Raw genomic sequence first — 16,209 nt, forward strand, 5'->3', positions numbered from 1 at the left:
ACATAAGTCAAATTAATTAGCGAAAAACGCCAATACAACATTGTGATCATATATGAATATTGCAAGAGTAATCGAAAGAACCAAGATTCTAGCATAAATCAAAAGAATTCAAGGACAAAGACCAGACAAGGAAAACAGACACAGACAACAAAAAACTTAAAATAACCGGAATAATACGTACAAAGAAACAAAAGTAAATGAACAACTCGGACTCCACTAAAAACTGGAAGCAAGGAACAGGTGTATCGGTAGATGAGGCGTCCTCTACTTTTCTAGAAACACCCGTCGACTTACTCATAAAAAGTCAAGTCACGGGTAGACAAAAGAGGTATGGAACACTATTATGCGTTTCACGAATTGATTCTCATGATGCAGATTGATACACCGTAACGAGTCCTTGATGACGACCAGAAAACTTCTGAAGTGATGATCTCAATCTTATAGCAACATAACCCTGTTCCAGAAGCCTTATTGTAAAAAATCTAGAGCGGTGCAAAAAGTCTGCATAGTTAAAACAAGATACGACATAACGTGCGAATTGTGATATGAAAAGCTGAAGGCCTGTTGCCGTAAACTATAGCTAGGTCATATATGAAGACTTCTAGTTCAAGTAATATTAAGTCTTATGATTCAAAAGGACATTCTTCTACGATGAATTATTTGCAATAATTGTTAAGTTTTTTTTTCTGTAGCCTTTATTGGTAAAAAAAAAATTATAGCTATGCCTGCCCTTTTTAGAGTTTATTTTTTAACTGCATTGCCTATATGTGCTGATAATTTGCTTACTTTCTTTACCTGAACTGTTTTAGTGCGAATTTGTTTATTATTGAAATGCATCTTTGAGTATAATTACATCAATGACAGCTACAGTTTTCTGTATACTCATTGCTTATATTCGATGAAGGTTGTTCAATCTCAACGAAAGTAACCGATTTCTCTGTTGTACAAAACGATATCCGCTTTTTCACGTCATTGTTAATTGCACTGTTTTCTTCATTGTTTCCGCACTCCGATGTTTCTGTGCATTTTTTTGATGACACTATATTTTTCAGCACTTCAGCAAGAAGAATTATGAAGGCAAAACTTATACCAACTGCAAGTGAATAAAAACCAATCTGAATGTCCAGTAACGAAATAGTTTTTGCTGTGGTCATGGTACTATCGCCACATGATTCTGATTTCGGCCAGACTTGTGACATCCATAGTTCTATTAGTCCACTTTCTAAAACTGCAATGACCCTACAATATAGAAATGACATTATCTTGAAATCAACTACCTGTAAAATCATAACATTTTCTATGATGTCAAAAATAGGTTACTTTCACTTAGTACATCATTCATATATTCATGCTTTTTACACCAATTGGTTGATTTGCTTAAATGTGAGTTTTCGTACCACGATAATGCATTTTTAGCTAAGTTCTACAAATTGTCAGTGCTTGTTTGATTTGTTTTAGTCGGAAGATAAATAAATAGATACAGTTATATTACATTTTGAATACATGTAGGTTTGAATAATCTATATCAAATAAAACGATTTTGATAATTATATTCCCAGTGCATGGATCATACGAGCAACTCAAAATGATAATTTCATAACAAAGACAAGAGATGTGTGCAGAAACTATTGACATTTTTTAGACAGTGTTACGAAAAGGCGATGTTGTTTTATGTTCCTTCACTACTATCTTAATGTAGAATTCTATATACCTGTCCGAAAAAACCTTAAGGAATGGAGAGTTCTCTGGCAGACCAATTGCATATGTAGAGAATATATCCGTATGAATAGTTTCTAGGTCACAACTTCTTGCTGCCGCAAATTCTAATGGAACATTATCCCAAATAAAAGCGTAATTTCCCTCTAAAGCTTTCCCAACTTGATGATTTATATTATCGTTCAAAACAGAGGTATCTGATTTGTTAAAATTTACAACACCTTGCCAAAATGCCTTTCTTTCTGGTACATCTGTGTTCTAAAAGTGATGAAAACGGAATTAGTAAGTGTATTCACAATGTAAGCGAGAAGAAAAAACACGACAGATGGTGGATTTCTTATTACTCATTTGTGTGTAGAATTTCAAAGAATCCTTTTGTATAAGTTTTGATCTCTAATATAGTTACGGAATCTTTTTAATGGACTAAATTAAACTTCACTTCCAAGTAATTTTAGCGGCAGTAGAAGAATTAAAATCTGCTGCTACTAGCTTTTGAAACAATTAGTTCGAATGTGAATATAAGATATAAAACTATTGACATAAACAAAATGTACCTACAGAAAATATTGTCTCATAAAAAGATGCCCCTGCTGTACCCCATTTGTAAACATCTTGGGCAACCAGTCCTTCAAGGTCTTGGAAAGGCAGAGTTTCCTTGGTTATTGCCAGTGATGCAACAAAGTTGCCACTGTACGACGCCACTGTCACAATACAGAAGATCCACCAACAGCTGAGAAGTGTTCTACCTGAGGATGACTTAGCAATATGCTCACCACCTAGATTATAAAATATAAAACGTCTGCTTCAGAAGCATGTTTTGCATTTTATTACGTTAATAAGATTAGAAAAACACTATACAAACTTTGAATAGACTCAAATACAAAACGCACAAAGAGCTTTTACAGTTGTATTGACCTAAGCAGAAGCCATGGTATACCGAAGTTGTTTGCTAATACAGACATAACCCTGATGGCTATATCGACCAGAGTATTTCTTAATGAAATAGCTTTTGAAGTTTTAAAATATAATTCACGATGAAGCCTAACAAACACAATTATCGGATTTCTAAGCATTTCTTGTGAACATCATTTACCGTTTGATTGTTTAACCAATATTCATCAATAGTTTTGCCTGTCATTATGAATGACAGTAATTGAATTGATGAAGCCTCAGATAAATCTTTAATTTCCTAAGTTTAATAGACGCTATGAAATAAGCTATATATTTACTTTTATGTGAGAAGGTAGGAGGCAAAGTGTTTTCTTTTCCTTTATATGAGTAGTTATAATTGCTATCTTTGGACGTAAAGATTTTAATTATTGAGCCCTCCCTTTTTGCATAAACAAGATACTTGTTCTTCACTGTTTCTAGGTAGAAAAAAGTGGGAATCATGAAAATAACAGTATCTCATAGTCTTATGGAAAGTAGAACCGGTTCACTTGTTCAATGGAGAAGAAATAGTGTCAAACAACTGCAGAATACTATTTTTTGAAGTCATATTTCAGGTTCGTTTTTGGAAACCAATACAAAATATGAGATTCAGAAGAAGCAACACCATTTAGAAATGGATTTTCTTTATTATCAACAAGTAAACTCTGTAATTGCTTATCCCAACTGATGTAGGGGCCTGATTTGATGTTATAAATTGACATATTGTCGTTTCTAATAATCATACCATGAGTTAACAAAGAACCGTAGATATACCAGAAAGAATCTGAGAAGTGATGAAGACCGCGTATTTTTTCTCTTCTTATTTTCCTGTAGTACGGATTGTTTTTTTCAAATATAAACAGTAGAAATGAAATAACTGGTAATGAAATTCCTATGCACAAGAACACTGTCGGGCTGAAAGGATCCAGAAGTTTTCTCCATCTTCCACTTTGAGAATCAGGCTTTTTTATTATCATAGAAGAAACTTCGTAGTAATACGGATGAGTGAAATCCATAACAGTTTCACGTTGTGATGAAACCGTGAGGGCTGTAGCCACTATATCTACTTCCTTTCGCTGCAGCTGACCAACCATACCATTCCATACATTGTCAGAAATTTCCGCTCCCCAACTATTATCTGGAGGTCCAATCAATTGGTATCTACATTTTCATAAAACAATAAATAAATTGTTCAACGGATATTATCTCCTCAATATGAATTACACTCATTAATAATTGTGAAACACAAAACAAAATAGTATGTAAATGCTTAATATTTTAATAATTAAATTCACAATTTTTGATTTAATGGTACTTTTAAGATTTTTTAAGTTTAAAAAGAAAGTATGTCTTTTTATGATTAAAAAATGTTGAAATTACATTTATACCTACGTAAAGTTAAGTCCACCTGCTAATTGTTGAAGTAGCTGTATTGCAATTCCACTGTAAGTATTTGTTTTGTTGTCATAGTCAACAAATGGATAAGACTGTAAAACAAGAATCAAGAAAGACCAATTCAGATTAAGATTAATGATGTTCATATTAAAAAAATTACAAGAAAGTAACAGAAATGTCAAAGTATGGAATAAATAAGGATAACAACAAAATTACCGAACACATATTATAATATTTATCTTCAAACATAGTAATTCATGCCCAATACAAAGACTTTATCTTATGGTATGTTTTCAACACATGAAATGTTGGCAATAAACATATAATAAGATATATTAGAAGAAAACAAATATTTGAAGAATCAGGCCAATATGTTTTTATCTTTACAAATGACGATCCCTCATTAATAAAAAAAAACACCGCGAAGGTTTAATGACGAAGCTACTTCCGATACTGTATACATTGATTATATTAGATATGCAAATGATCCTTTTTTGTTCTTTAAGTACAGACACCGGTGTGAATAAACATTACACTTTTCATATCGTTATGATGGTAAATTGTAGTTAAACTAATCATATTTTGTTTCTATTGTTAAAAAAAAAATAATTAAAGAAAGGTGTGTGACTGGCGCATGTTTGACTTTTAGTTTCTTGTAGCAACGAAACTATAATGGTTTTAAAACTACACACCATTGTCAAGAAAAACATCAATGACATTACTATAAATATACAATGTAAAAGTATCGATAACCATTCGAGAACAACACAAGAACTATGCATAAGTGATATAAAAAGTAAAATGTTATCCGAACTTACTAACATTAGCGTCATTTGATGGACACATTTTCAGCTAAAGGTTGTGTAGATACTTACTGATATCGTACTAACAATAAGCCTTCTCCCGTTAAATCCAAACTTCGTATTGGGATATATATTTTGATGATGTATGATTTGTCCTTCCAAAGTAATATATCCTACAATGGACAAGTCTCTACACCTCCCTTCACATTGTACCCATAATAATGTTTCAATCGGTATCCATGTCAGATTGCCTTGCTTGAAAATTAGAGTATATGAAATTTACTTCATCTTTCGCGTTTACATTATATTGTAAATGATATAAGTAGAATGGACTCTCTATTCATACTAAAGACTGTTCAATGATTTTGTACACGTGCGGTATCAAGAAAGCAATAAAAAATAATAATAAAAAATATCATGGCTGGATTTCAGGTTCTCTCTTACAAAATTGATTTAATCCAAGGTGTCTGATATTTCCTAATGTTGCATTCAGTGGCAGTCCTTGAATCTATTTTCAACTTTTTAAAGTGGCTAATTTTAAGTAAAGCAACACAGAACTTTTTGTTTTGCCGCTAACTCTTTTTACTTACAAGACGTTTATGAAGGCGTTACAAAGATTATGAGCTTTATCTTACTCGAAGAGGCAACAAAAAAATCACACATTGCTAATAAAAGAAACATTATTGCATCATAAGTGAGAGACACAAGGCAATGACACGTTCCAAAATAGTTTCACACAATTGTACATGAACAATAATAGCCTGTTAAATACAATTTTAACAAAACTTTACTTTGGGTAAAAAGCGTACCTGACATAAGGACGTTCCATTCATGGAATATTTAATGACAGCTACATTGTCAAATTCTATCTTGCTGATATCAAGATCACCAGCCTCTTTGGATAACACTCCTACAAGCCATTTAGATGTATGGAGTAATGATTGTCTCCAAACAAATTGACGGTCATAGTTAAATGGCTGAAAGGAAAGTTTACAAATAGCAAATGCAACGAATAAGATTAAATCAAGTAAATTTGAAGAATTTCTGTTTAATCAAGCCATTTGATACAAATGATATTATCATATGTATCATATGTGAAAGGGAACGATTATATAAAAAGTAATACTTGGATAGCAACTAGATAGTGAAAATAGATATATATATAAAGAGCAAGAAATACCAAATGAGCAACCCGGACTAAAAACTGGAACATGGACCGGATGCACTAATAAGAAAGCGTCCGCTGATTTTCTAGAAACACCCTTCGCGAGTTGCTCCTATAATATTAATTTCGGGGTAGACGAAAGAGGAAAGGAAAATTATGATACGAGGAACAAATTGGTTCTAATGGAACGGATGGATAATTCATAATGATCCATGTGTTCACGATGTCAATCATAAAACGTTTGTCTTTTAGCATATTACGCATTTTTAAGTCCGCAAAATTTTGGCACGCTCGGACATAACGTATGAGTTATGATATGAAAAATCCATACGCAGATGCTAAAGTGATGTTGCCACAGATGAAAGGGAAAGTTGACGATATGAAACGATCCATTAGTGCGTTTGTTGTATAGTTTAGTACGGAATTTTTCCTTTCCTTTTTTTGATTTCGTAGAGAAAGCCAAGAAATGTGGCTGAAGAAGTAGAGTTTGTAGCATCCTTTTTCGCAAGTTTTTCTGGGTAGGCGCGATGCATAAAATTCCCGAAACCATGATTGTATAAAGACAAAACTTCATCTATAGTCTGGAACTAAGACTAAAGGGTCAAGCTCAATAGTGTTCTTTCTATTGGATTGGATCAGTTTTAGGTATAATACCACTATTAAGGGGAATCATTCGCAAGAACGTACCAGGAAGTAGTCCGTAAAAAACAAAGTAGAAAGCAATCGGGTCTTTAATACATATATATATATATATATATATATATATATATATATATATATATATATATATAACTATATATAAAAATATTTTGTATATTGGTATTACTCCTATAACAAGAAATGTGCAAAAAACATAAAAACCCATAAAAAATTTTTTTTCTGCAGAAGTTTTGTTGATTAACATCTCTTAACAACATTTCATGTCATTTTTCCTTTTAAAGGTCTTGTATCTCAGGCTGAATTTGGAGGGGATCTCGGAGCAGCAAGGGCCCCTGAGATGCAGTGCATGGGGCCCATCAGAATGTGGATATGCCCTAATACTCATCAACCTTGTCCCAACTATGGGTTGTAGAATGGTGCCAATAAGTACATATAGCCAATTTTCAAATTTGGGCTGTATTTTCAATTTTTCGCTTTTTGTCTTCATTAAAGGTCTGAATATGACTTTTTTTTTATTAGAAATGATGCATATTCGTATTGAAAGGTTATTTTTGTTGTTTCCTTTGGCTGACCTAAATAAGTAGAAAATTTGTTTTCGTAATCTGTGGAACTGTGCAAGTTGCTAATACACTAAGCCTAGTTTAATAAAAATCAAGATTTTTTTTTCTGTAAAAAGTTTGCATTCTGATTAGATTCTGCATCCCAGCCGTTCTCTTAAATGAATGTTACCAAGAAAATAAGTTTAGGTGTAACTTTGTGTAGTTAAAGATAACAAATTTCACTTTTTGCGAGGGTTAAAAGAATATTTTCCTGATGACGTTTGACTTTATATATAGCATGATTGGTATATTTTTTTTTACTAAAATGGTTCCTTAGAATAATAAAAAAAAAAAACAAACAATTTTGATAATTTGACGCCATTGCATGAATCCGTTATTAGTCCATAAAGGTGAGAAAAAAAAGGAAAAGTAATCCTTTTTTATACACATTTTATGAATTTGAACAAACCAACAACAGTTTTAACCTCTTGCATGTTTTGGGGGATTTTCATGTCTTGGTCAAAAAAGGGGTAGGTATGTAAATTTCAGGATTTTTTTTCAAGGAATTTGTCATCATTTTTACCCTCTTTTCAATTGATTTGCATTAAAAACCAAAAAAGTTAACACCAACTTCTTGTGTTTAGGACCACTAAATAGATCAGAACTAGTTTTTAAGCCTATTTGAGAAAAAATATTTTGCTATAAAATTTGTACTGGAGTCAGAAATCTGGGGTTACTTGAAACAAAACATCAAAATATAATGAATCTATATATCACTGTGAGATAATCTGTAAGAAAAAACAAGTGCAACTCAAATCTGAAGATTAAAGGACATCAGTCGCCTGCACATATCAGAATGTAGTGCGCAAAAAACATATTTCCTAGAATGAGTGAAATATGTTTGTGATTTAGCCAGTATAAGAAAACTTGGTATCATCTGAAAGTCTAACGTGCCAGGTACACACTAAATACAAGTTTTTTAACTTTTATGTAAAAAATATTTTTAGAGCCAAGATTTTAAATCTTTTGATTTGTCAAATTTCCAAAAATAAGAACTATTTTTAGCACCTGTCTACTTTCACTTCATCGTTCTTTCTTAGAAGCCATGAAAGGTATGCTGCAATATTCATGAGAGAGTCTTTAAAAGGTCTCATCTATAATAAAAACCTGTTAAACTTCATTTTAACACAATTTCCAAAAAGTAGAGAGTTTGCAAATAGTTTAAATGAACATAGAAACCAATAGGGCCTGAAATATTGGTATTATATTTATAAAGTATACCTCATAAAAGTGAAAAATTATCAAATAGTTGTAAAGCATATTTTGTTCTCATAGGAATGCCGACCGTCTTTTGAGGAGCAAAGACGTAAAATCTTTTGGTCGGAATTATAACTGTACATAGAAAATAGTTTAAATAGTTAAAAAAAAACAGTCTTCGATTGATTCCAATAATAATCTAGTATTGAAAGTTTCAAGAAGAACTTTTGAATTCTTCGAATGTTTTTAATTGACACCACATGAGTAACAAGTGTCGTGGTAGGACTGAAGGCCATCTTTAAGTATGGAGAATTATAGTACAAAAAGAGGCTAGACAGTACATTTTCAGATCTAACTATGACGGATAGTGTGTAAAGATCACAAAATGTTTTTTTTTTTTTTTTTTATATAATTCGTACTAAGCATTTAAAACAACAAATCCACAGCATATATGCGTAAGGATGTGATACAGATTTTAATGTACTTTCAAGATATGACCATTTTGACGCATTCGTATTTACAAATGTGTTTACAATGTTATAACATAATGGTATCGGAAACGTTAAAGGAATTAGCTTTTTGGTATAAGGAGCTGTCATTAATACTAGCAAGCATCTGCAAGTGGTTTCAATAATTGCCTTACATAAATCATCATTTTTTTTTCTCTCTATTGTTGAGAATATTTTTGTAAGTGCAAAAAAGCGGCTGCTTAACAATCAAAACAAACTTTATAAACAATTTATCATTACATGAGGGTGAGTGTATAATTTCGAAACTTAAATATCAAAATTAAACACCGTTACCTGCCTCATAAAAGAATCAAATGCCTCTAAACTGCAAAGAACAATAAAATTCAGTCCTTCGGCTTTCTTATTAGGTACATTTGAAAGGTCATCAATAAGGTCAGAGGTCATATTTTCCATCTTGTACATCACTGTATATGTTCCTATCGTAGACAGATTTTGTTGTAGTTCCATTGCGCGCGGCTCTAAAAGGGAAGATAAATAACAAAATTAAATCTTATTTGATCAATCAATGAACAATCCATTCTTATGTGTTGGATCTGCTGGAGTAAACGTAAAAAAATGATTTTTAAAAAATGTTTGGTCGATACGGGTTGAATTGTAATGAATAAATGCTTCTTGATTCTTTCTTTTCTGCTTTCTTCCTCTTTCCCTCCCTCTCTCTTTTCGACACTTTCCTCACAGTAATGATTTTTCAAAGAATATGTTTAGGCCATCTGAATCATGTCTCGTGATGTCAATTAATTTCAAAATTGGCAGTTGCTTTCGGAAACCTTAATTTCGTTTACATATTTTTGTTTCCCTTTGTTTTATGGACGCAATGCATCTATTTTGGTTATTCAACCAAGTGGGGTGGTGTGTATATCATTTAATTGACATTGTAATTGTACCATTAGTAATTGCATAATTACGATTATAATCTTAAATGTTCGCAAAGCCAACGTAAAACTGTTTGCATAATGTACGACACAAGCATTAAATAATTGAAGTCTCCTAGCCATGGTAATAACACACTCGCGTAAATATATCTATGAACTGTTTAGAGTATTTGAACATATATATCAATATACTCAATCAATGCACTTCTGTGCCAGACAGATAGCCTTGTAATTATATAAGAAAGATGGCCTAGAAACAAGCTTATAACTATAAGACACTACTTGAACTTTAAAACAAAAAGTATAAAAACCAAGAAAAACAAGCACAGACTCTTCAACATCATCTTGAAGTATGGATCAGTAGTCCAGTGTCTTTTTTTCACTCATCTGATTCAATCATTTTAATTCGGTCTGAAATAGATTGATATCATTTGGACTTGATAGAGCCAAATGAAAATAGCATATTAAGTTAAAAGTATTTTAGCATGATGGTGTGCAGAAATAATGTTCACCTTCAATTTCTCTTCAATAACCAATAACCCGATGAGTAAATCGTATATCAGTCACCTATAAATAACTCTAATTGGTTAGGTTATTTTCATCAATAAGGATGCAATGTAATAGCAACAAAACTGGAACGGGTTTATGCCTATCTTACATTAGCCCAAAAACAGTCGAAGTTTCACTCGGAAAGAAGATATAAATAAAAATGAAAAAGTGTCAAATTATAATGCGAACAAATTTATTATTTATGGCTTATGGTTCTTGCTTGTTGTCTAAATAACATGTTCTTTCCGTTTCCCTTTCTTTGTTTTTATCTCTTGATAAAATCTATTATACCGCTATTGGAAAACGTGAAACATGAACTAAACATTTTCCGGTGTAATTAATGGAAGCGATGATCAATTCCTAAAACTAAAAATAATTAGAAATGTTATAATGTAATACATCTTAAATGGTAAATCAGAATTCATTTAGCAGGGGTTGACATTAAACTAATTAAATTTAATGAGCTTGAATGAAAAGTTTACAAAATCGAATTTCTCAAGGTCATGACATTGAAGCACGTTGGTATCTTGATATCATGCTATTGTAACAGTTTACATATGTCGGCAGGATCATAGTCGATAAATTTCTATAGAAATGCTTTCCAATAATTAAACTGTCATAAAACAGTAAAATTATCCAATAAATTGTGAAAAATGATTGTGCTTATGATGAATTGTTAGCTATGCATAGTATACAGGATAACAATGGTAATATGCAAAGGTGTAAACTGTTAGATGGACGATGTAATTAGCGTATGTTCGGAATTGTTTTAGTTTTTTTTTTTTTGCTGTGTTAACAAAAAAATGCAAAACATTTTGTGAACTTTAAAACTGGTGGTATAATATAGTAAACAGATAACCAATACTTCTTTTTCTGCATCTCTATCTGACAACCATATAAATGACACGACCAGTCTTGTCGTGCGGGTTTTCGAATTTCCGGGTATGACCAGCTCTATTTCCGCATATATTCAAACGATTTTTTTTTAATTTCCCAAAACACTGTCGCTAATTTTTAAATGTACCCACTCTGGTTTTATATAACTGAAAGAGGAAAATTATGACACGTTTAACAAATCAATTTTCATAGTGCAGATGGATACACTGTAACGATCCACGATTTCACGGTGACGATAACTTAACAATATATCTCTGTTTAAGAATTTTTGCCATATAAATGGGAAAAATTATGAAATAAAGCTTCTCTAAATTATTATTAAGATTGTGCCTTGATAGGTATTGTCCACACGTCAAGGATCATTAGTATAAATAAATGAGTCTCGAGTCATATACTTGTAATTATTCTGAGTTTAATGGTGGTTTTATGTGTTGCAACACTACGTTTTTGCTAAAATCTGCTTATATATATATATGGTCAATTATCTTTATATCAATTGTCAAAAGCAAATCTACAATAAAAATATTTATATAGTTTCTTCATAGAAAAGCTATGTTTCCGGATGATGAAATGTTTTAACTATTTTGACACTAGATTCCGTTGTACACGAAGTATAAATTTTCTTTAGTTCCTTAGAGAAATGAATATCTTACACTTTCTAAAGTCTAGTCTTTCAATATCTCCAAAAGTAAAATATAAACAAATATGGAGCCTTCATATAGTAAAAGCGTTAAAACTAACTTATGTCTGAAATTTGAACGTATTACATAACTGACTGAGTATACAATAAACCGATTATATAATTCAAAGGTTTTATTAAATTCAATCGTCAGTCTTTTTTTTTTTTTATGTTTTTTTTTGCAGATAAAATGCATAGACATATAAAATTGATTGTCATGATTGGACTATATCATAATTCTGTGTTGAATGTTTATAATATACTGAATTTGAATGCATATAAAGACAATATAAAAAACTATATATCGTTCAAAATGATATAGAATAAAATGTTCAAATAAAGATTATCATATGAAGTACGATAACATTTCACATATCCTTTCTTTCATCTGTATTGTTGCTTGTCGATATCTTTGGCAATGAATGATTTTTAAAGGGCCATTTTCATGAACTATTATTTAAGACAAAATAATGTAGGTTAGTATTGTGAAAAGCTTTTGGCACATATTTATCTGCAGTTGATAATAATTTAATATAATAAGATATATTTTTTAAAAAAATAACAAAGTTCAGCTTTTTAAAGAAAATTGACAGCAAAATTGCTCTTTTCTTTTGTCAAAATATTCTATTACATTAGGTTAGGTGCCTACATGATGTGATTGAACCATCATCAAATTGCTCCATATAGTTGTCTTAATAAAATACAATAGACAGATATTTGCAAATTCTGTTTCTACGTCGCACGTTCCATACTCCAACATGATTTGAAAAATCGTGTTTTGCCTGGGTCCAACAGATTAAATTTCGATATGCTGTACACGTGTTTCAAGGAATAACCTCTTATCAGCAGCATTAAAATCAAATATATAGAAGGATGTAAAAATTCGAAGATTATTTGTATACAAGAAATTGGCAAAACAAATATATATATAAATATATATATGATTTTTCGACGATGTATAAAAAAGAAAAGTCTGATTTATTGTTTATAGAATGTAAAAAAGAATAGAACGCGAACATAAAAAGCTAATTTGGAGCCGTTAATTTGTACAGTTCTGTTTGAATAACTGAGTAAATGTGCAATTATAAATTATAAATAGGATTTTTGTATATCTGTCCAATTACCTTCATATCAGCAATGTTTTGTTGTATTTCAAGACATCCCTGTATAAGAACATTTAATTTTGCATTTTTTCTTCCCATTAAATAATAATAAGTTTACGTATATGTCACTGTTTTCGAAATTTAAAAAAACTGAAAGATTAAATTGAGTAGAGATGATATTGGAAACAGGGAATGTGTAAATAAGACAACCAATCTACAAAATTATTTTCGGGATTCGGAAAAGGGCATGTGGCCTATAGACCTGAAATAATATAGCGGGTAGTTTTCGCGGAGTACTAATTTTGGTGTATTTAAGCGGTCTGTCTAAAATCGTGAAAATAATTCCCGCAATATACTTAATCTGGGTTTAAGTACTATCTGCATCACTAAGCATTCATTTGCCAATATAAGAAACGACGTTTTTTTTCCTTTTTGCCTAAAATTCGTCAAATCATAAAACCGCCAATGTAACCTAGGATAAGGTATGTGAATTAATAAATAAATACTTTCTTCAAATTACTAAACATGTAAAAATATATCAATTTAACTTACCCGAACATGTATCATAAATAACTATCACTGAAGTCCACTTTAGGTGAGCAATCAAAGCTAGCATGGGTAACATTGTTATTGAAATGTTCAAATAAAAAGTCACTCGTTACCAGCTGTGATTAGATCTACAACTTTAAAGCACTGTTCGGTAAATTTTAATCGTCTTTCTTTTTTCATTATCAAACCTCCTCATATTAATTTACAACAGCCGCTCAGTATCTCCCTTTAGATTTAATCATTGTTAATTATTAGTGAAGGTTTGAGAGTAGTATTTATCATGAGTTATCTCTAAATATCACCGATGCAATCAATGACAATGAAATTAAAAACTCAAGTTCCAAGCATGGATCAGACAAGAAAATTATATCCACAATCAATATTACAATTGTATTATAATGATCTTCGATGAATTCCTAGGGTCCTAAATTCTCTTTTGTCAATAGTTTATGATTGATTGATTGATTGTTGGGGTTTAACGTCCGAGCAGCAATATTTCAGCTATATTCAGACGATGGACATGAAATGGATGACAAAATGAACATGAAATGATGATGAAATGAAAAATGGATGGGACACAAGGGCATCAAGGTCGACAAATTTAGATTGCCACTAGAAAAAGGGAGGGATGGGTATGGCCGGGCAATTTAGCCTCCTGTGGCGGAGCGCAAAGATTCCTACTCCTATCGAACACCACAGCAGGGTTCTTTAACGTGCAAGGAACGTGTCATCTTTCCCAACACGGTGCACCACTATGGTTTGTGGTCAGGTTTTCTGTAATATAGCCTGACAACCCCAGCATGTCACACGCCAGGGGTACCCCATTCCACCACCTGGGGCACACATCCCAGTTGCTCTGTGGGCAGAGCGCCTAGCCCCCGGCTATGTTTCTGAGCACTAATTAGTCGCCTTTTACGACAAGCTTAGCGCTGCTGCAGGCGTATTCTTTTGACACCCGGACCTGCACGGGGCTGTCAATAGTTTATAGAACTTAAAATTTTCTAAGGTCGCAATAGCATGATTATCTTCATTTATGTTTGCATCAGTAAGTTTGGGCTTTGATTTGCCTTCAATTCTAAATAGTTATCTGCGCTACCCTTGTATATGGCATCGAAGTAAATCTAGGTCGCTCACATTTCTCTTTAAAAGCTGAAACGGTAAACATGGATGGGTATATTTGTCTCTTTTGGATATTCTTTTTTGTAAAAAAAACCCTGAAAATTACAATGTTACAAGCTTGGTTCAAGTGAAACATGTCCTTCAGGTTGCTTGAGCAAGTGCTGTTTCAATATAGATTAAGCCGTCTGACCCGACAGTGTGGATGGATCGGTATTGAAATGTTTTGATATTTATGGAAAGTTCAACCTAAATTGTGTTAGTACTACTACTTATTTCTAGATGCAGTGCGACTTTAAGTTATTCACTAAATTTTAGTAGAGCATGCTCACCTTTTAAACAGAAATCTGCTTAGAAAAAAATAATACAGAAGTATTTTTGTCATTCTCTAGTCAGACATGTGGTATTCGTAAATTGTAATTGTAATCAGGTGTAATCGATTACATTTTTGCATGTAATTAGATGTAATCAGGAAATATTAGAAATATGATTACTTGGATTTTAATTTGATTGATTACAGGACCAAAATGGACAGTAATTATGATAAATTTTGATTACTTTTTGTTACATTCTGAATATTTGGGGAAAGAGATTCTTTTGGCATCTGATCTAGTATTTCTCTGCTAAAGGGTGGCATATGGATCTTTTCCCTTTTTTAACACCATTTACTAAAATTGATAATGTATGCTGGCTGCATATAGAATTATAATGAAAATATCATTTCTGAATCATTTACTTTTTACACTTCATACTTGCACTGTCAATGAAGTATGGTAAAAAGGTGTGAAATTAAAGTATTATCAGTTACATGCACTAAATAAACAAATGCTGGTTAAATTTATATCTTAGCCTGGCGCTTCAACATCTTGTAGCGTGTTGATCATTGATTTCATGAACAAACATGATTAAAATTTTCACCGTTAATCATGCTGAAATTAATCCATTGGAAAATGGGTGAGATCTTTCCAATTATGTTTGTAAACTTTATTAGTGTTTGTCATTCTGTCACCAGATCATAAAGACACATTTGTTGTTTTTTTTTAGTTAGAATGGAAGGTCCAAGCAAAGGAAAATGCAAAATATGCATACCGGGCAATACAAAAACCATATCCAAACCTTTAATTAATTGTTAACATTTTTTCGTTGTACATGTACATACATTTTGAAAGTATGCTGACTTTATTATCCATCTCAAAAGTGCTCTTATTTCTATAGAATGTTTCATTTAACACATACCAATAAAGTTTGAATATATAGAATCTACAACAATAATGAGTTGATTATGGAATTTCTCACATCGAGTGAAATACATTTTATAGTTTTGATCGCGAGGCTTGCCGAGCTATTCAAACTATAAAATTTATTTCACGAGATGTGAGAAATGCATATTCAACAAGCTTTGAGTGTAGATTCTGTTTCTCTAATTCCCTAAAAACGTCAAAAATACCT

At 31.8% G+C, this 16,209-nt stretch overlaps 1 protein-coding gene across 1 annotated transcript; it reads right to left on the bottom strand.

The window, feature by feature from the left end:
* Positions 1-724: 724 nt before the first annotated feature.
* LOC148609642 (glutamate receptor U1-like) lies at positions 725-13,998 on the bottom strand. The gene is made up of 9 exons (XM_088542119.1): positions 13,648-13,998; positions 9,269-9,453; positions 5,654-5,821; positions 4,917-5,099; positions 4,039-4,133; positions 3,392-3,807; positions 2,275-2,492; positions 1,712-1,974; positions 725-1,239 (listed from the first exon to the last, which is right to left on the bottom strand). The coding sequence occupies exons 1-9, from the start codon at positions 13,718-13,720 to the stop codon at positions 855-857; spliced, it is 1,986 nt and encodes a 661-aa protein (XP_088398245.1). The 5' UTR covers positions 13,721-13,998; the 3' UTR covers positions 725-854.
* Between the last annotated feature and the right edge of the window lie 2,211 nt (positions 13,999-16,209).

Source organism: Perna viridis, chromosome 8 (assembly GCF_037379345.1).
Source record: "Perna viridis isolate PV_CMFRI_1.1 ecotype Kerala chromosome 8, ASM3737934v1, whole genome shotgun sequence".
NCBI classification, from domain to species: Eukaryota; Metazoa; Mollusca; class Bivalvia; order Mytilida; family Mytilidae; genus Perna; species Perna viridis.